A 22,703-nucleotide genomic window follows, 5' to 3' on the forward strand; every position below is an offset into this window, starting at 1 on the left:
GAGAAAAAGAAATGACTCACGATTTTGTATGTGAAAAAACTCACATGGTTAAGAAAGAGATAGTGTGTAAATGCGTGTACAACCAGTAGTGTCACATCATTTTCTCTAGAGAAAATATTTGTTGTTATGGCAACTTGTTTTTTTGGGGGTCCGGATTTTTTTTTTGGGTGGGGGTTGAGAGGAGGAGGAAGGCCAAAGGTGCAAAAAAAATCGCCTCTACCAAGCAGATTTATTCAAGATAATATGGGAAAATCTCCCATGGTCAAGCACATCTAGGCTGCATATGGTAATGTTTTAGAAAAATGTTTCTGGAGTTTTTTTGTTCTATGAAAATGAAAAAACAGAATAAAGCGTTTGGTGCATTTATGATGTGTTTCATTTTTTTTTTTTTTGAAACGAAAAGTGAGAAAAAAAAATGGAAGAAATGAGAATTGATGGAACGACAAAATGTAGTTCTGTCGTTCAAGTTTTGTTCTAAAAAAAAAAAAAAAAAAAGGGCATTTTGACACAGAAATCGAAATTTTCGTTTTTGACACAAAACGTCGTTTTCAGAAAGTTGAAACAGCATTTTAACACAAAAATTGAAATTTCCATATTTGATGTGTCACACGAGAGAGTTTCAATTTTGAAATACCCAAGGTCAAGAAATGTTATGAATCTTATGACAGTAAAGAGTACAACAAAAATTACATTTGCAAAAAAGAAAAGAAAAAAAAGACCTAGTTTTTCTTAGACCACAGTATACAACAAAAATTACATATGAAAAAAAAAAATCAAATTTTTTTAAGGCCAAAGTGAATGAGAATTCTTTCATTGTGACCCATCGCAGCGCCAGACAATAGGGGTAGAGAGGCAAGAACTTTGTCCAAAGGGAAGACAGACCCCTAATATCCCTACAGTGGTAGCAACAGCCCAATCAAGAGATCCAGGCAAAGCGATCAAACTGTAAATAAGAGACAGGCAGTTAGAGACAACCACAAACTTTAAATGCAAAGCCTAAGCCACTAAAACACCATGACGGACCGTTTCTGCCTCCATCACAATAGCTGAGAAACCGAAACAAGATGAGCACATTGCAGCGGATTGCAGCAATAGAAGCACTTGAAACGATTTGATAACCAATCCTCTTCCACCATGTTGGGTCTGAGATACCTAGGCACCTAGGGATTAGATGTGCAACTAATATGTGTTGGGTTGGCTATTCTCTACCTGATGCGGCCTACTGATCAGCCCACCCAATTAACCCAACTCTAATCAGTTAATCAGTTACCCTTCGCCACACCCACCCCCACACAACACCCCCACCCTAAAATAATAATAATAATAATAATAATAATAATAATAATAATAATAATAATAATAATAATAATAAATTTTAAAAATAAAAAAATAAAAATTTATTTACTTATTGCAGCTTGTCTAGGAAGGTCTTCCAATATGGCTCAAGCTCATTGTACCATGTGGATAGATGATATAGCTTTCTGGACTGTTGCTTAAAGAAGACATGGTTTGGATTATCTGTATGAAATTTCATAGCTTAATGTGTTGGAATGTGACAGTATGTATGCCCACGCATGTCTATAGTACTCTACCTAATATTGTGTAGTCTTCTGTAGTCCATATTTTTCAATGCTCTGTTTTACCACTTGGCAAAATCTAACTAGGCTAAAATTTAATATGTGATGTGAATAGAGGAGCTTAAAGTTTACGTGTAAACAAAATCCGTGCCTCAACTGAGAAACAACTTGTCAATATTGGCTGTCTAAGGAATAGAGAGCCATATCTACTAATGCATGAAAGATTCTAATCATGTAGTGGTGGTTCAAGATACCCAAATTATATGCAACAGCCCTTTGATAATTGAAAAAATATTGTTACAAAAGTAGATGAAAAAGTTGTAAGTCATTATTTTTTACCCTTAAATATGATGATTAGTCACTTTCAAATTATTTTGAAAATCATTTTTTTTACCCTCAAATAACATAAATTTTTTTTAAAATAAGACAAGAAGCAATCAAAATAAGATTACAACTCCTCACTTCCCAATTTTTGTGACAACAAGAAATATCCCAATTGATTTAAGATGTGATACATAAATATTTTTTTTAGCCATGGAACTCTAGGAGGTGGAGCTGGGGTGGTGGGGGTTTTGTTTTAAAATACTAGTTACTTTAGTTGTGGTAAAATTAACCGTCGCTAAAAGTAATAATTTTCAATAAATAAAAATCCTTTAGAGCCAATTTATTTTTAGCGGCAGTAAGAATTACCACGGCTAAAAGAGTATACACCGGCGGAAACCCTAAACATAGCAATAGTTGCAGATTTTCCGATGATAAAAAATGCCCTGGAAAAGATTTAACAGTAGTTTTTAGAGCTTTAGAGGTGATAGAAATCCACCATCAAAACCATGACTTCTTGTTGTGAGTGTTTCTTTGACTATTTAAGACATTCAATAGTGCTTCTTGTCGTCTAATATCTAGGCCCCACAATCGGATCTTTGCTAAAATATGATTTCAAAGATTTCAGAGTAAAGCAGCCATAGGGCACTTCCTCCGCTGAAGAAGATTTAGTCTTAAGAGAGTCCTTTCAGTGTGGAGACTTGGGTTTAGATAATTGTATAGCCAGTTCAGACATGAATTTTCAAGGCATGTACTACTTGAGCTTCACTACACAACCCAGAACCTGGGCACGAATGGACTGAATTGTGTGGCTTTTTTATTATTAAGGATTGGAACTTATAATAAGCTAATATAGGCCTACAATTAACTCTTCAAAAAAATTATGAAGAAAATTTAAAATGCATTACAAATTGATTTAAATGACCAAAAACAAACAACGACATCCAAAATCGTATCCTAACTTAATGGGATCAGCTACATAGAAATTCCAGACGAGCATGAGGATAAAAAAATTGATCCACCTGACCATAAGATCTAAAAGAGCTAGAGGCAGGTCTTAAATGACTTAAGAATAGTGAAGGAAGACATGCATTATTTAGGCCTCATCACAAGTATGACCTTGGATAGAGCCGATTGGAAGGGATCCATGTAGCCGACCCCATTTCACTGAAATTTTCCTATCTTGCTGGTGCTGGGCTTCGTTCCTTTTACTTCTTTACTTTATTTTCCTACTTTCACCTCTCAATGACATTGAAACAGGACTGGACATCAACCAGCAACCTGTGTTTTAGTAGTTACTATCATGATAGGAAGCTTTTCATTCAGAAAAACTAGTTCTCCATAGATTTCATTGTAATAGTTGTTTAAATTAAAGGCAATTGAGCATAGACCCAAGAAGTTTCAATGTTGTAAAAATTGTGTATGGCTTCAACCAGCTCTTCAATTAAAGCTGGAGCTCAAGACCTAACAAACACTGATTGGAAACTGGGCCATTGTTGATATTTGTAGACTTGAGTTAGGTAACCAACCAAGATTGGGTTGCACTGAACTTTTGGCTGGCTACATTTTAGGCCAGGGCTAGAACCCAATCCACATAAATTGTATCAGATCTCTACTGTTCTGGGCATCAATCCACACCTCAAACATCCTCATTTTATCGCCACTTACCCCAATTCAGTGAGAACTTAATCATTTACCAATATAATCATTCATTATATATTTTTTTCTTTTCAACTTTTTGACATGGCATAACGAGAATAATATCCAATGAAACATCTACTTGAGTTTATTATAAAATTCTGCTTTGTATTTTCATATAACCTGTCATCGGATGTTAAAGTTCCGCGCCACATCTAGACTTAGTTCTTCATACACCTGAAATCACATGCAATTTGGAAAACACTTCATTTGTTAAGTACATAACAATAGAAATACAAGAAAATGACAATAAAATATACTAAATATTCATCAGATATGTATGCATACAAGTTTCCTGTGAACCACTTGGAAAGCCTTGCAGAATTTCTCAGCTTCAGCTGCACCAACCTACAAAAATAGAAACAAACAGCTAGTTTTACATCCCCCACCACGACACCAGCAAATAATATTTGCATTATCTTTTCTAGTGAAGCCATTCAATTATTCTAGATCCAGATTATCACTAAAATGAAATGTATCAACAATCTGTTCACATAGAAAATGGACAAATAAAGAAGGAAAGGGAGTTCACATTGAACATTTATGCCGTACATCTAGAAGTGACCTCAAAAGAAAACAGTGAAATAAACAAAGGTCATTCTTCATATAAAAATAAGTTACGACTGCTGTGATTATTTGCAAAGTGGCCAAAGAAAAAGAACAGCAGCATCAAGAGCACAAGACCGTGGGTATATATGAGCGTGACATTAAGACCATAACGTTTAAATTACAAAAGAAAAGATGAAATACTCTTTTTCAGTACATAAAAGATTAAGCAAATGCAAGTGGTGAAAATAAAATGAAGACAAATTTTGAATCCAAAAACTAAGAGGGAATTTATTAAAAAACATGTAAGGATTAACCTCCCACTTTTTTTCTCTACAGAAAAAAAGGAAAAAAATGGAACGAAAAATTAGTTTGATCTAGTTAATATCATTGCTAGCAGTTTCTTTCCTTCCATCTTAAAAGCACCCACCACCAGCAGATCCATCTCTCCAATCTGCATAACCTGGTAACAGAGCCTCACCTAGCCATGGGTACCTTTATTTTCAAGCCTAGAGTTTGTTCGCCCAATGGAAAGATTTATCTCCTATTCAGAGGTAAAGAGTGGAATGAGAATCTTATCTTGCAATCCACAGTAGAGATGTTGTCTAAGACAGACAAGATCATTGTACAATCTAATGGTGATGCTTTAAGTGAAATTTCAAAATTTACCTACTTTGAAGGTGCTAGATGTCATTATTTCCTTCTTCCAAGCATATAATTATAGTTGGTCAATCATGGATGGAAGAATAGGAAATTGTCTATGACCGTAAAGGGAACTCATGTATGATGAAGCACTCTCATCCATAGTTTTTAAGGCGTCGCTAAGGCGTTGGCGACGCCTTAAAAACGCCTTGGCACTTATGCGGTCTAGAGATAGTAAGGCAGTGCTCCGCCTTACGTGAAGTGGCGCCTTATGGGTTTTTATTTTTTAAACACATTTAAAAATTACTTGATGAAGATTCCAAATATAGATTTTTTATTGGTAGGTGTATGATTTTGTTAACACTTGAGATGTATGGGATCAGCTTTACTCCACCAAAAATAACCAAAACAAACAAAACAAAAACACGATTCACAAACAATGTTTGGATTTTGTCAAAGGTTTTAAAAAAGAGCTTTGAAAAGGAATCAAGGAACAAAGAAGAACCACTTATCTAGGCGACCATTTTGCTCCGGCAGCGGTGAGTTTGCTCTAGCAGCGGTGAGCTTCATTCTTTCTTAACAGGAGTAGAAATATAGTGGATGACCTTAGGGCTTAGGCACTCATTTTGGCATCACAGAGGTAAGTATAATAAATACTTGTATTTTTTATGTCTTCTTTTCTTTATATTTATAATTTTATTTCATAATTATGTATTTATATTATATGTTAATATGTTAATATGTTAATATGTTATGATGATTGATGATTGATGATTGATGATTGATTATTGATGATTGACGATTGATGAAGATGAACTTAATTTATTCACTTTATTGATTTGTTTTCTTGATAATATCTTACATTAGTATGAATATGAACCTTTAAATAGAGTAATAGGGTACAATTAGGATTTGAGCCAAATAGATTGGTTTTATAAAAATATTACACAGGAACGCTTTAGTCAATAAGGCGACGCTTTATGCCCGCCTTATCGCTAAGGAGCTCCGAAAGACCCTCAAACGCCTCCATCGCCTTACCGCCTTAAAAACTATACTCTCATCTATTCCCCTCATCCTTGTTATTCCCTTATCCCTGCGGCTTTATTGTTAGCAGTCTCTTTCCTTCTATCTTAGAAGAAAACCCACCACCAACAATCCTCTGATAAATCTGCATTAACCACCATATAATAATATGCTAAAAAGAGTACTAGTCACTTACTAGATATACTCTAACTGGCAATCAGTTATCAGATGGATATGAGGAAAGCAGAATAGGGATGAGTGGCTGTAATGGGTCTGTGAACCTCAAATTCAAATAACGAGATTACATTACCTCCTTCCTCATTCAATTCAAAGAGGACTGATGCGAAGGTCTCTTCATAATTGCTCCTATATGGGTATAGAAATAGCAGAAAAGGAAATAGAAAGTATGCTAGTCGGGGTGATCCTAGCCAATAAAACCAAAGAAAACTCAGTACCTTCAGCCATAGGATGATAATTGCTCTCCTGAGTTACTGAAGTGACAAGCAGATTGCAGAAACCAGAGTAATTCAAATACTTGAGGACTGTCTTTGAACAAACTAGAAGCATTGTAAATCTTCTAGACTTTCCAACTTACTAAAGCAAATACATTATATCCACTTTCTACTTCTTTAAACTTCTGAATTTTGTAGCTCGAAGTTATAACTTACTAATCACTACCTACAGTAGAAGAAAAGGAAACTGATTTCTAACGAACTACCCAATGAACTCCAGATTAACTTTATTATAGAAACCACGAAAAAGAAAACAAAAAATACCAAAATAACCCAACTTCCGGAATTATTATTAAAATACCCTTTCGAACGTTTTCTTCAATTCTACCTTTCCACCTGCCGGAAATGCAAAAAATATAATCTGTCTTCAGACTGATTTGACGATAAACCATTAGAATATTCTTCTCTCTCTCTCTCTCTCTCCTGGGGATGCACATAATTTGAACTCCAATAGGAAGAGGAACAATTGATACTACGCTTTGGGATGCTCTGGCATCAAACTCATTGGATGAAAACAAATATGATCAAACTATATCTCCTACTGAAATCATGCCAGTATAAAGAAGCATCTTATTTTTTATAAATAAAACATTTTATCAATAGGAATAGAAAATAAGTTAAAAGCCCACAAAGAGGAAAACCAGAGTACCCAAAGACAGAAGATGCAACCCATTACAATTTGGTTGTCAAGCAACTAATCTGGTACGGCATTTATATTATTGTGCAGAAGATCTGAAGAACAGACCAAATTTTAATAGAACGGGAAGGACAAGAAAAGAAAGAAAACTAAGGAAACAAATTTGGAATCCTCTCTCCCCCAGGCGTGATGTGGATCCAGGTTTCAAAATGGGAATCGGATCGCTTATAAGCCCAACCAATCAATTAAAATCCAAGCACAATAAATCAATGGCAAACAGGTAAATAATCTGAAGTTACAAGGAGGAGCGGCAGAATTGGTAATTAGGGAGAATATCTAAGTGAATGAAGTAAGATGTGGGAGGGTATTCTTGGAATAGGAAGATAAATTGGATAAAACAGAATAAAAATAAAAGAGAGGGGTATTAATGGGAAAGTAAAGAGATAAAATAATAAAGCAAGGAAATCGTGAACTGGAGGATGAAGGTTTTCAACTTCCACTCCTGTACCTAGCAGAAACCAGAAACCTAGAAATTGACCCAGCCACCTAACCAGGGCTCCAAATCTCTGGAGATTTTGTGAACAGAAATCGCCCTCCAAAGCTTTAGTGAATCCAAGCATCAAAGACATCAACCAAAAAGCTTCGATCAAGTATTCAGGTTCTGAAACTTTTCCAGGCGGTAGCTACTGGAACAGTTCTGGTTCAGGTTGAATATTTCACCACAGATTAGGATTTCAGAGCTGAGCTTTTAAGGTTTGGGTCACCTATACTCGAGGGACTTCCACCCCAAATCTTAGGAAGAAAGGAGAGGGGTTAAGGGAGATGAACTCAACAAACGAGACTGTTCCAGCGCAGCTAAAACAGAGTACTTGAGACGATTCAACTCCGAGCCCAATAAACAGATTAATAGGGGAAGAAGAGGAGGGAAGAAGAAAGAGGGAAAGAGAACAGGGGAGTAGGAGGTATGCACTCACGGCAGCCATGGTTTCGCCCAAACTATCATTCAAATCCAATTCTCAAGATCTGTTCAAATCCTTGGGTACAAGCTGATATTTAAAGACTAAAGTAAACTTTCCTATTTTGAAGCTGAAACAAAAGAAGAACCTATCTAAAACAGAATTAAGATCTAACTCTAATAATGGAAATAAATATTGATTCTAACCCATCTAACTTGACTGACACCCTACTCTAAAATTAAAGGAAATAAATAAAAAACCAAATTACAAAAATTAAACCCAAGTAATCCCATGCCCACCTGCATCACCGGGTTGGCCCTCAAAAATCCAAAAAGAGTAGGAAATTTTGAATTATTTATGAATATCAAATGCTACTGCAAAAATTTCTTAGCATTCATTAAGTAATGAAGAAAAGGTAGTGTGTTTAAGTGTGACTTAATCCAGTGCATCACGAACATAAAGAAATTCCTAAAAAGTTCTACAGGGCAGCGACACTCACTGATAATTAGAACAGTTACTGACATAAAAGAATCTGTAACATCGATGAACATTATCATGGAATGGCCAAGCAATTAAAGCTTAAATTTGGTGACACATAATAATACCCAAACAGCATACCTTCTTCTCTGCTGCTAATTTTAATTTCTCCCAGAATGGATCTGCCAGAAAAAGAAATCCACACAAACTTTATAAATTTAATCAAAATGAAAACTAGCAACGATGATAGAATGACAGTAGGTATATTAGCACTCTAGTCAATTGGGAGGGTTTGCAATTTTTTTTTTTTTTTTGGGTGGGGTTGTCGTGTTTGTTTCTATTTAAATAGAAAAACATGTTTTGTCTGCAACAATACAAGCTGGTTTTCGGAACAAAATATTCAAAGAAACAACCCAAAAAAATTCTACAACCGAAAGAAAAAACAATATCTTCCTTGGTATGTGCTATAAAACCTACATAAAATAGTCAAAGACCTTAACCAAAAACAGGGAAAGGAGAAGTTGAGAGGGATCTAGTGGACTAATCCCAGAAACTATGTTTTATATGTTGTTCTTGATAACATTAGTTAAGTCTCCATTCAATGAGATTGCCCTCGCATAAGATGTTACATTTTAACCATCACATTGGTGTTGAAAAGGAAGCATGCTAAAACAAGATGAACTTCTAACTTAAAGTAATTCTGATCCAATGGACACCAGCACCGGAATCATGCCTTTTTGGCATCATTCAAAGTCCCCAAGGAGGGATGTCTACGACTCTACACAAGGAAAGAGACATCTGGACAACCCAAGGGACATCCACACTGAGACCATGCCTTTTGGCATGATTTCAGTCCCTGTCAAAATGGATGATCAGATCTTGCAAGTTGCAACAGGGCGTTCAGACCAGTGTCCCCCAATGGTCATAATTAGAACCATTGGAGTCAAGGGATGTCCGGACCCTGCATCCAGAAATCCGTTCAAGTCTTCTAAAACCTCAACAGCCATTAACAGTAAGTTCTTCTTGAGTGGGGTTTGTGGCCTATATAAAGGAAATTGTGTGAGATTTTAACCTATCAATCTACTAGACATTAACTGGAAACATTAATTGATTGGGCATATAGGTTGAGAGAGAAGTTGAACTTTTTATTTGTTTCTCTAAACTACAAGAGGCTTTATAAATTTTGTTCTTCACTTTTACCATTGATAACTGCTTGTGGGAGAAGGTTGTTCTCCAAAAGTGTGAGCGATTGTAGGGAGGTTTGATTGGTTCCGGAAGCCAATTGGTTTAGTGGAAAGCTTAGGATGGGAGTGTCTTTGGTAGAGGATACAGGTACTAGGATTGGGCCAAACCACTCTAAAATTGTTGAGTGCTTTCCCTTCTGTTTCTCCAATCACTCCTTCCATCTCATCCTCAAAAGCCAGTAGTTGTTAAACCCAATTCATTCCCCCTCTTGGGTAGCCATATTAGATCCACACCAATTGCAGTTTTTAGGAAGAAATGAGGTTCAGTTCCTTTGCTTTTTCTTTCTTTTGGCTTTAAGTACATTGTACTTCACAGTTCATGAAATGCAAGTAAATCACTATAAAAGGGCTTGATTTGGAATCTTTTCAGAGGAAAACAAAAGCAGGAAACTCCATACATTTCAACACTTTCATAAATGGGCTATGGGCTACTATATAGCCCTTGATTAATGGAGACTAATTAGCACCTTGCTAAAGAAAAGAATCAGACTTTCAAACATACATTTAAAAGCTTTCCTCAAATTAAGGGATTATAAATTTAATAAGTTCAAAATTTTAAGAGTTACAAATGCTTTTTCAGGAAATTAAATCTGTACTTGGTGAGAGATAATAAGGAGTTCCTTATTAGGGATCATAGTTGTCAAGGCATCGCCTAGGCCTCCAGGCGGCCTAGCTGGAGTGACCCAGATAAGTCACTTAATGGGACTTATTTTATTGGAAATAAGCTTTAAGTTGGGTTATGTGTGTCGGGCCTTTGATCCCATGGGTTTTCTTTGTAATTGGCCACTTTAATAGGCCTAAAATATAGGTAGAAAGTAAGAAAACTAGATTTAATTCATTAGTTTAGTTAGAGTCCTGTTTTGAGTCTATTTCCTTTGTTATTTCAGTTTTCTAGTCAGTTTAGGTTTCCCAATTACTTAAGAATTGGGTTAGGCCTTTCCTTTTTAATGTTTGAGTCTTCTATATAAGTTTGTATATAAGTTTATAAGGGACTACAACATTGAACACGAATTTGATTAAATAAAAAAAAAAAAAAAAAAAACTTTATGCTGGAAAACTGTGAGATGCAGTGTTATAAGAGACAACGTGAGTGAGATGCCCTAGGGAAGAGTGAGATACTCGACCCAACCTATTCCCCTACCCCATTCTTCCTTTCATTCTCTTATTTCTATTTTGTTCATACTATCTATCATATTATCTGATTTTTATTGAATTTACAAAAGACCCTACCTGGGATTGGATCATTTGTGATTCGATCTTACATTATTTCGTATCAGAGCCTAGCCAGGTTCAACTAAGGATGGAGCCACATGAATTTCGTGAGAAGCTTTCTTCATACATCTTCCTTGAATAGGTAAATGAACTGAACATGTGCTTTGACAACAACTTGACAGAGATGCAACAACTTCGATATGTTTGCTCCTAGATGAGTGATTGTGTTCGAATATAATGGAGAGGGCGTGAAAGGCAACTTCAAGCTCAAGGGCGTGAGGCTAGAACTTGGGACGAGATGCAACACTAGTTGGCAGGCATGTACCTATCTAAGTATGAACGAAGAATGTACTTCCCTCCACTAGATTTCCAAAAGCCACCCACAATTGACAAGAGCATAAAGGAATCATCGGCCTCTATTGCACAACGCATTGCAAAGGAGCAACAAGAGAAGACACCTCCGACCAGTGAACCAGATTTAGAAGTTGAGGTTAGTGTTAGTGAAAATCCAGCCACTCCTACTGTCGAGGGAGAGGTAGTCATTGATGTTCCTATCAAAGAGATTAATGTGGATGCAATCGAAAGCAACATAATCACAATTGTGGACAAGGAGTTTGAACCCAAGGAGAATGGTGCTTCTACATCTGTGATGACTGTGAATAGCCAAAAGGAAGATCTTAAGGAGCTTGAGATTGAAATTGTGGAGGTCAAGAACACAGTGGTTGAATGCATTCATGTGGATGATCCCATGAATATATTTGAGGTTATTGAAGCTGAGCATGTGGAGTTCGTCATCCCATTAAAGTATCATAAAGATCGAGCTCCTCACATTCTAGATCACATCCTTATTATCAAAGAGCTACCTGAATTTTTCTACAGCTTGATGAGAGATATGCACCATGCTATAATCCATGGTTTAAGATCTCGCTCTCGCCCCCCGTCTCGTTAATCCAAAAAAGAGAGATCTCGCCGAGATCATGTATTTTTTCGCGGTCAATTTGGTGGTTGGTCTCAGTGGTCATATGGTCTTTGTAGTCACTGAAACTAGGTATTTACCCTATTTTAGGACTTCTAAACACAACGGAAACATCAGTTTTTTAAAAATCAAACTTAAGATGGTACTTTGACTTTGTACACTATGTAAGTACTAAGTAGTCTCCGGCTCTTCGGACCCTAGGCTCGTATGCTCTATTCCACAATCCACATTCCACAACCAACACATGACACACCATAATCTTAAGAATTTAAAGGACATCATAGATAATTACTTAATTAATTAACAATTTAATATTGATAACTGATGAGTCACATTAACATACATTTGAAAATTTGAAATGACATAAGATAGGAATGGAGATCCTCAAGCAAAAGCACCAAAATTCTTGTCCCTTAGTGTTTTTTCTTCAAAAAAGTAAAGAGGCGAGATCTTGGCGAGATTTTGTCGTTTTTACACCTCCCCTGTGATCTCGCCTCGCTAATAAAAAGAAAAAAAGATCTCGCCGAGATCTTGAACCATGCTATAATCACTCTCACACTCTACAAAGTTTGAGGACGAACTTTTTCTAAGAGAGGGCAAAATGATGCGGATAAGTCATTTAATGGGTTTATTTTATTAGAAATAAGCCTTGGGTTGGATTATGCATGTATTGGACCTTTGATCCCAAGGGTTTTCTTTATAATGGGCCACTTTAATGGACCTAAAATATGGGTAGAAAGTAGAAAAACAGGATTTAATTCACTAGTCTAGTTAGAGTCCTATTTTGAATCTATTTCCTTTTCAGTTTTCTAGTCAGTTTAGGTTTCCCAATTATTTAAGGATTGGGTTAGGCCTTTCATTTTTAGTGTTTGAGTCAGTTTTGAGTCTTTTATATAAGTTTGTGAGGGGCTCCAATATTGAACACGACTTTATTAATGAAAAAAAAATATATATGGCTTATGCTGTTGTGTTGTGGGATGCAGTTGGGTGAGATGCTCCAGGTGAGATGCCTAAACCTGAGGATGAGATGCCCATTCACTAGTTCTTCCCCCTTTCTCAACCCTCCATCGAATTCTCATTCTTTTCTTATTTTCCTTTTATTTGTTTGCTATGAGAGTGTTTGAGAGCTAGAACCAAGCCTATTGGAGGACATCTTCTCTATTCAGCCAGAATTTCAAATCATGCTTGGGATTAGGATCATTTGTGATTCTAGTTCTACATTATGGGGTCTAGGCAATGTCGCCTTATTGCAAGGCGCAACACTTATTTATGTCAAATAGCATTAAGTAAATGTTTTTATATTTGATATTTCATTTACTTAAGATATTATTCATTAATAAGAAAATACCTCATATTTTGGATCGAATAAAAATAGTTAAAATCATATTCCAAAATGATAAAAAGTCAACCCCTAGTCCAAGAACAAAAACTGGTTTTTTTGTTGTTGGACAATTTTCAACTTTCAAATGCTTAAATTTTTCTCAATTCTGAAAATTTTCAAAAATCTTATTATGGTAAAGCATTGCTAAAAACCAAAAGTGTGGTAAAATAATATTTTGTTTTGATGTATATAAAACTATTTTTATTCAAGCGATTTTAAAAGCATTCATTATGACTTAGAGTTTAGAAATCTTAGACTTGTTGGAAAGTTAGTTTTGTGCACTACCAAATACAAAAAGTCTCATGTATTTGACCAATCAGACTTGTTAGAAAACAAAAAAAAAAATCCCTAAATGTTGATCTTTGATGACTTGATGTAGCTTAATGTTGATTTTTTATGAACAAGGTATATGTAGTATACTAAATGATGTTAAAAAAGAGGAAAAATAAAAAATAACACTTGGGCTCCTTGTTGCCTAAGTGCTTAGGCACCCCTCCAATGCCTTGGGTCGCCATGACAACTCTGATAGGGATATGTATAACCTATTACTTGTATTCCCAAAGTGATAAGAAAGATATAGTAATGTTATAAAGACATGTTATCCATAAACAAAATGATATATATGCACATTTGAAGTTCTTTTCTTATGACATGATGGGTTGAACTGGGTTGACCCAACAGTTGAAGCAGATCAATACCAACCCAAGGCCCTTTTCCATTCTATGCCTGTTCATATTTGTAAACAGTGGTCACAATTTCATGGTACCTTGCCAAGTGGTAGACTTACAATGTGCACATGTCAATGTGAGAGACCCTAGACCATGTTACTAGTCAAGTTTCTGCCTTTAACAAGCTGAGGGATATGAAAGTAAGTTTAAAGTTTCGTAAAATAACATGAATATCAACATACTCCAAAAGATATCTGGTGGCATTTCCTTGATTTAATCCACTCTGAATTTTGAAACTATTTACAAGGCACTTTCCCCACTAGTTTTTGGGCAAGGGTCCTCTATCAACAGGACCACACATGATTGCCACACAGCGATTTGTGACAGAAGATAGTTCAAATTATCGTGACATTTAACACTCCCACGGGCCCCAATTTTGTAAGAAATTGAATTAGTATATATCACTTCCCATGTTTGTCTAAGCAGTATATTTACAAAAAAATCTAGCATGTCTGCATGAGATTCATTCTCTGAAATACTGTCCATTAATTAGTAACCTGGGAGGATCTTACAACCATAAATTATTTAGTAGCAAAAGCCCTATATAGTACATGACATCCACAGAACACCCTAGTTCTTAATGTAGCATCAGATAACCTTTAGTTCCTTTCTTTCCATAGTACCTACATGATGGCAAAGGAATCAACCACCACAAGATCTCAATATTTGGCAGCATCTCATTAACGAGGTAAATACCATCTACAACACCATACATTCCACATAACCCCACAAAGAAATCCCACAGTTATAACAGCGTCACATTGTAAGATGCAAATATTTTCCCCCTTTTTCACATGTTTTATCTTCGGCAAGCCTAGGAACTCCCTTCCTAAGTTTCTCAATGACCAATACTCTCTCAAGTGATAGCTCCCAAAAACTACCTCCGTTTTTGTAGGTGCTGCTGATTCCCATATTCTTGATATATTACCGTTTTAACTCATGCACCACAAAACAAAGAGACATTTTTTGAATCTCTTTCAAGAAGCAATTAGCTCCCCTTTCCGACACTCCAGTACATAATTGTCAAGGCATCGCCTAGCGGGCGCCATGGACACCTTGGTCACCTTGCTGGCGTCGCCTTGCATCTGAATCCCCTCCAATGCCTTGGGGAATCTAGGTGCCATGACAACTATGCTCCAGTATCTTCATCCCCCCAATCAAAATCATGGTTACAGAAACTATGTAGTAGGTCCATCCACTCGTACAGCTCCTTCTATAATAGGACACTTCTAAACTTTCCAATATCTTAACTTAAATTGCTTTTCATTTTTTAATTGTTAGGCTTCAAGGAGAGTTGAATTCATAACTTCTTAATAGTGAGGTGTTGGTCCTTGCCAACTGGGCTAGCCCCTTGGGGTTATCTTACCTTAATTGTTGATCAATTATAACATAAATCTCAATCACAAACTATTATAGCCTCAGAACCCACACAAATTTACTCCTTCAAGCAATTCATCTTCCCTACTTCCATACCCACACTTGATGACACAAAAATTCATTACATAACTATCAAAAGAAAAAGCTACAGAACAATCAGACTGATCTATATGAATGCTTCTCATATATTGATGCATAAACTATAATTGCATACCTTTTGTATCAATTCCCTGAATTTCAGTTCCTTTTTTATCCCCCTCACTCCAAGCATTTTGCCATTCTGTTAGCTGTGGTAACAAAATTGCTGGTTGTGTTAAAGTCAACATTCAAAGAACGTAACCATAGTTGTCAAGGAGTCGCCAAGGCGACAACCAGGCGGTTTGCCTGGGGCCTAGGCGACAGTCGCCTTGTTGCATTGGATGTCACTTTGCGTTTTTACCCTTATTTATGCCAAATATATTAAGTAAATGTTTTTTTATATTTGTTATCTCATTTATTTAAGATATTATTCATAAATAAGAAAATACCTCCTATTTGAATCCAATAAAATTAGTTTAAAAATCAAATTCCAAAATGATAAAAAGTCAGCCCCCCAGTCCAAGAACAAAAATTGGATTTTGGTTATAAGGACGATTTTCAACGTTTAAATGCTGGGGTTTTTCTCAATTATGAAAATTTTATAAATTCTATCATGTTAAAACATTGCTAAAAACCAAAAGGCAGGTAAAATAATCTTTTGTTCTGATATCCATACAATTATTTTCATTCAGGCGATTTTAACAACATTCGCGCACTTAAAATAAAGTTTGACCGGAGCATAACTTTGTCATGACAATTCAGGTTTAAGTAATCTTAGACTTATTAGAAAGTTGATTTTATGTTATAACTAATACAAAAAGTCTCATGTAAAAATAAAATCATCTGACCAATCAAACTTACTATAGAACAAGAACATTTATCTAAATGTTGATTTTTTTATAACTTAATGTTAATTTTTTATGATTTAATATGGCTAATTGTTGATTTTTAATGACTTGATGTTGCTTAATCTTTATTTTTTATGATACAACGTATATATAACTTATTAAATAATGTTAGAAAATAGAGAAAACAAAAAATAACACTTTGTCGCCTTGTTCGCCTTAAGGCAGGCGCCTTCTCGCCTAAGCACTTAGACAACCCTCCACCGCCTTGGTTCGCCTTGGCGCCGGGACAACTATGAACATAACAAAAACAAAAAAAAAGGGAAAAGCTTCAGTAATTCCACCTCGTCACTTGCTGAATGTGAAGCTGAGTGTTGTCTTGGTAACTCTGAATCAGACTAAAATGTAAAAGATAAGGTGAGTATCGAAAGTATCAGCATTCTGGTGACTTTTTCCACAATAAACACAAATCCATAAATAAAATATTAATAACTCAATAGCAACATGGATATAGAGAACTTTAATTTAACTATCTACCAAGCAAAAAGAAGCATGCTATATTGGGACTTTCTCTATCACATAGAGAAGATCGACATCACAAATGACAGCTTCCAAAAAGTGTGTGAGCTTACTCGGGTTCTAATTAGACCTCTCAATAGCTCTCATAAGCTTCCTGGACAAGCTATTCAGCTTAACTTTCAGTGTGAATAACAACACTACCTTTATCGTTAGTACAGGCTTCAAAATAACCAACAATCCCCCTGGTTTGTAGAATGATGAAATAATTACTTCAACCCATGTATACCACAAAATTCAAATTAATGACAATAGATACCATTTTATATGAGGACATCAACTACCAAACAAGCCAAAAGTTACTCATGTTGCCCTTTCCTATGGTTGAACTTTCACTTATTAAACAACTATCCACATAAAGCAGCTTGCAACAGTGTCCAAATTCCAAAATGACTTCTCTAAAAGTTGACGCCCTAACTAAGGCCTGAGAAGCAGGCTATATATAATTCCAAACAAAACACAATGAAAATCAACTTTTACCCTTGCATTGCTGGTCCAAAGCTTGGATATAAGGACGAGGGAATTAGTTCAGAAGCAGTTCCAACAAAAGGATTCCAGTTTAGAATGAGAAATACCATCTGAAAATATGAAATTAAGGTATAGGTGGACATAATCTAGGTGATTTGGATCATAATTATCATTCTGGAAAGATAAGAGTTTGGGAGTCCAGTCCTGCAAATTAGTAAAGGTAGAATGTGGGTACCATAAATGTTTACCACTTCATACTTTATGACTTTATATTATGATTACTAATGCTGGACTCTGAACCATAATACCGAAAGACAAATTGTCTATTTTGATGACATAAACAAGCTTACCACTACCAAAATTAAAAATTACAAGAATCAAAGGATAATTTTACAAAAAGCACATAAGGGCAAAGTCCAGCCAGCACAGATGAACCCCGAACACCCCACTTTTCACTATGCAATCCACCAGATCTTTGTTAATTTTGGGACTAAAGAAAAGAAGATATTCAAAAGCAATGAAGACAGATTTCTATGACTATAGGGGGAGAACCAGCTTTACAAATAAAAGACTCCTGATCTATTGGGATTCATATAAACCAAACATATTTATCAACAAGAACATGCTTTAAAATCAATACACCTGCAGTAAATCCATCTTCCAGGAGTTGGACTTCAATGGCGATGATGGAGTTTGTGATCTTTCCCCAATGGATGTCAACAGGGAGTCAGATCTATACTCAGGTTCCAATGAATATAGAATATTCAATTCTTAATTTTATAAAGGTGAAAGGTTTCCTGCTCTAGCAGACCATATGGTTGTACCACATGCCCACATGGGAGGATGATGACGTGATGTCGCAATTCTAACCATTGGATATTTAGGAATCATCTGGATTGGCCAAATGTCAAACTTCAGTCTCAAATTGAATCATATAACCTCCCATGAATGTCCATGCACCCTCTCAATAGTCCATGCCACCTCTCCACTTATTTTTCCACTTGAAAAAGTCTGTTTGTGCTGAAAGTTGACATGTAAGCAGGGACCACTTTCAGCCTCTTTTGACCTCCCATGAGACAGTAAATAAATACAGACCAGGAAACCCTAACCCTCTTTTTATAAATGATAAATCAGTTGGTCTCCTGTGTTAAACTATGTCTTCCCTCCTGACCCTTCATTGAACGCAGCTATTTCACATCTGTTTTCTACATCTCCAGCTACTTCCACTTAATTGTTCTCATACAGGAGTTCCATAAATATGAGGGATACTAATACTTGACCCCAAAATGGATCTAAGTGATGCATAATCATACCTCATCATACAATGAGATTTATGACAAATGCATATATCAGAAACTCACAATCAAAAAAGGAAAAAGCAATTAGATACTACATGATTGAAATCCAAATGCATGTCCTGGTGTAACTCACATGGTCGGTCAACCCTTTCAGTCCAGAAATAATACAGATTGAAAGTACAAATATTCCTAATCACCGACACACAAAACATAAATAACAGAAACCCAATAAAGATAATGGAATAAAGATGCCATTAAAACCATTGGTTGTGTCATCTCCATGACTTATAGAGCATGCCCATTACAGGATTGAGTAGAAACTAACAAGGAAAAAAGTGAAAAACCTTTGTTCACGACTTCAAGGCATATAATGCATGAATGATTAAGTTAGAAAAAAAAAATTGCTAAATAATCTTCAGATTACTTATTTAATTTCTTCTCTCATTCCTCATTTCTCACTTCTCATATCTTCATTCCCCATAATTTTGTGTGGACCTCCGTTTTCCCTTTTTGTTTTGCACGGATCCATGTATCTGACCCCATTTAGTTGGGATAAGACTGAGTTTGTTGTTGTTGTTGCTAAATAATCTTCAGAAAATGAGAGAAAGGGCATATAGAAAATGACTACATGTCCATACCTTCAAGCAACTTTTCTTATTCTTTTTCTCTTTCAAATCTTCTAGTAATTGAAGCATTATAAAGAGAAAGATAATTGCACCCAAAAAAAAAAATTTCAAACAAGTAAAAGTATTAAAACAGAAGACGCACAAAAATAGAGATGCTTACACAGTAATCTCGAGATCGGACAATTGGGAACATATCCAGAATGCGTCGGAATTCCTGCTCGTCCATGGCTACTATGGGGTCTGAAGTTCGGAATCTGGAGACTCACGACCATAGTTAGTAAATACAGGTACAACAAGAGGGTGAAGATACGTAGGGGTATTAAACGTGCCTGGAGTCTGGACTTCAATAATACTTTTGAAGATTCGACATAGAAAAAGGGCATGGTAACCATACGGTACATGTTTCTACTTAAATGTTCGGAAGCAAAAATAAGGGAATATATTCAATATGCAGAAAACATGTACATCATTCAACACACACACTAATAGCATTTAGAATATAAATTTATCAAAAGAAAGTCTCACAACTGAAATAAACATAATACAATAGCTAAATACATATTATCATAATACCCATAGTTGTCACGGTGTCTAGGTGACCCCAGGCATTGAGGGGGTCCAAAGTCCAAACGCAAGGTGATCAAGGTGCCTGGATACCTAGGCGACGCCTTGACAACTATGATATTAATACCCAAGATGATCATAGACCATATTTAGTTTGATAGATAATTTCTAAACCATAATCACCATACTAGGCTGCAAACAGATTATAGGCATATGGAAGTTTAACATTGAGGGGGCAAAACTATCCAGCAGGAAAATGAATTAAAAGAACTGATTTAAACTCAACCATTACTCTAAAATAGAACTAAAATTGGGAATCAAGAAGATTAACTTTATCATAATTCTACCCTCATACAAACGAGTGAGATTAGAATTTTTTAGGTTCAGCAATTAAATCACCCTTTGTTTTGTCCATAACAAATGTGGAAGTGTGGAACCACCCTTCCTTTAATGAGATCCCTACAACTTACAGACTAATAGGTAGTGGTAGCTAGGCATGCACTTAAAAGTCAAAAGCCATAAAGTACAATACTGTGGGGCTTTTTGTCTATGCCTTATAGTAACATTGAACTTGAGGCTCACACCACAACAAGGAGCCTTGAGAAACAAAAATTCATGTGTCCATCACATTGGGTGCTAGTGATTACTTTACACTATAAGTGATTTCCATAGGATAGGAGTGGTTTTCTGAAACTTTCTGTTTGAGCCAGAGAGGTATTATACCCATCACAAGCAAATGGCACCGTTATCTTGTTTGCGGGACTGAACATACAAACACCCTCTTGAAGGTTTTTACTAACTGAAACAGCCGATGGAAAAAGTGAATACATGATGCACTAGAGAGGAAAGCAACGAAAAGAAAAGAACAGATTGGGTACTCGAGAGTAAGGCAATGAAGAAGTCCTAAAACTAATCAAGATAATGCACCAATCTCCCATACGGGCTTACAACGTAACCAAGCCAGCAAGTAGCCATAAAGTATCAGATGGTTTGTCCAAATTACAAAATTTCCTTCTCATCATTAAAGGGAAAACATAAAAAGAGGATTAAACCAAAAAAAAAAAACACTACTAACACTGCTGCCACAACATTATGTTCAAAGAAAATCTTACGGCCGGAATTTGACAAAACACACACACACACACACGACTACCACCACTACCTCCCCAACAATTTTATGTTCAAACGAAATCTTCCCTGCTCCCTTTCCCTACCAGTACGACTTAGGGAAAAATTAACACTAAATCGCCAATATCACAGATCAAATTGGAAGTTTGGGACTGTAATGATGAATTTGAATTTCAGTCTTGATCGACGATTTACAGAAGTTACTCTTTCCTCGACAGCAGCCAGCAACCCAGGAGTTGCCGAAAGCAGGAAGGGAATTTCAGGGCTCCTAATCGATTGGATTCAGAGTTCAGACACGTCCACCGGCAAGGCCACAGAGTGACATCTAGAGAAAGAGAAAGTACCTCTGATTGATGGAATCGGCGATGCGGACGGACGATGAAAACGGCGAGTCGGTGAATCTGAAGAAGAAAGAAGAAAGTTCAAATTCAGATATCAGATCGGTGAAGAGCGAGGGTGGCGACTGAGTGACGGCTCTTTCCGGGTTTCAGTACGAATTAAGAAACGGGCATAGTAAATTCACCAAAACAAAAAAAACGAAGGCATGGCCGCAAGGGACAACTGGACAAGTCGTCTCTTCAGAACTCGAATCGGAATCGGTACGTCCTGATCCCGAGTTTTACCCGATTCCTTGCATATCCGGAATCCCAGGACCCTATTGGGACTGGGGTCCGGACCGATCCATCCCGATTCTTAAAACTTGACTGCTTGGCCAGCTTCTGCTCCACCTCACGCATTGTCTTTCTTTTTCGCTTTATCTATGGAGAAGGTTTCCCTCCTCCGATTCCTATGTACTAATTCCAGTGAAAGAGTGTTCTCCTTCCAAACGTTTGTAGGGGATGGGGGGAGAAGACAATTCAATATGGTGAGGAATAGGGAATTGTGTGAGGGTGTGCAATTTGATTCCCCACATTTTTCGTCTACAGAACTTTTTCTTTTACGTAATTTACCCCTGTCGATAACCATGCATATTCAGCACCATATGAAGACACTTAGGTCCTGAACTTAACCAATGGATTATTCCCAACATCCCCTCATGTGTGGTGGAAGGGCTCATACGGTATATTAAGACATCCAACTTAATCGATGTGAGATTTCCAACACTAACCATTGGATAGATAAAGACTTCTGGGTCAACCACACGTTAAAATTGGCAGTCCAACTCAATCATATTGTCTTTCCGATTGTGAGTTAAGGTGTCATAAACAAAGACAGAAAGCCGAACGAATGGTTAGACAGATGAAATCAGGTGCAGGTGATACATGTACTTGAAGGAATAAATTCCTTCCTAGTTTTTCAAATACATGATAAAGCTGTTACTGCTGCTGGATCAAAACCAACCAAACATAACATCAAAAACAGGAAAATGGAGAAACCAATTTGGCACGATATTTGTCCTTAGCTTTAAAAGGACGTTCCAGTGCCGTTCACAATCGAGCAGACGGTTCCACCAGCCAGTGAAAAGATCAGCTTCACATACTTAGAGCTGACGATGAAACAATCTGTTCAAGATAAACAAAGAGCATAGTAACTCATCATTCCAACAACATTCTTTCATATACTTTGTTAGGTAAAGGAAATAGCATTTTACAACATAAATCCTAACATAGTTGTTAAGGCAACTAAGCTAACCAAGGCATTGAAGGGGGCATGAACACCTAGCTGACACCTTGACAACTATGAATCCTAAACTAGCTATCTAAATCTCCATTTACAAAGTATCCTAACATACAATTTGCCTAAAGCTGCATCTAAGACAATTATTACCACGTTTAAAGTAAAAGTTGATTCCATTTTTTTTTCTTTTTTTTTT

The 22,703-nt window shown here is 36.3% G+C and overlaps 2 protein-coding genes across 3 annotated transcripts in view; both read right to left on the reverse strand.

The window, feature by feature from the left end:
• Window positions 1-3,516: 3,516 nt before the first annotated feature.
• On the reverse strand, window positions 3,517-21,892 carry LOC122089468. Its single transcript, XM_042659222.1, has 7 exons — window positions 21,235-21,892; window positions 19,359-19,452; window positions 16,575-16,628; window positions 15,522-15,594; window positions 8,531-8,571; window positions 3,885-3,944; window positions 3,517-3,773 (listed from the first exon to the last, which is right to left on the reverse strand). Exons 2-7 carry the CDS (start codon window positions 19,422-19,424, stop codon window positions 3,723-3,725), a joined length of 345 nt encoding a protein of 114 aa, XP_042515156.1. The 5' UTR covers window positions 19,425-19,452; window positions 21,235-21,892; the 3' UTR covers window positions 3,517-3,722.
• Window positions 21,893-22,104: 212 nt separating this feature from the next.
• The window catches only part of LOC122089467 (phosphatidate cytidylyltransferase, mitochondrial), a 19,617-nt gene continuing 19,018 nt past the window's right edge, over window positions 22,105-22,703 (reverse strand). For both annotated transcript variants that reach the window (XM_042659220.1, XM_042659221.1), the window contains one exon: window positions 22,105-22,392. The gene's annotated coding sequence lies outside the window, so the exon portion shown is untranslated. The remainder of the gene's footprint in view (window positions 22,393-22,703) is intronic.

Source organism: Macadamia integrifolia, chromosome 9, assembly GCF_013358625.1.
Source record: "Macadamia integrifolia cultivar HAES 741 chromosome 9, SCU_Mint_v3, whole genome shotgun sequence".
Taxonomy (NCBI): Eukaryota; Viridiplantae; Streptophyta; class Magnoliopsida; order Proteales; family Proteaceae; genus Macadamia; species Macadamia integrifolia.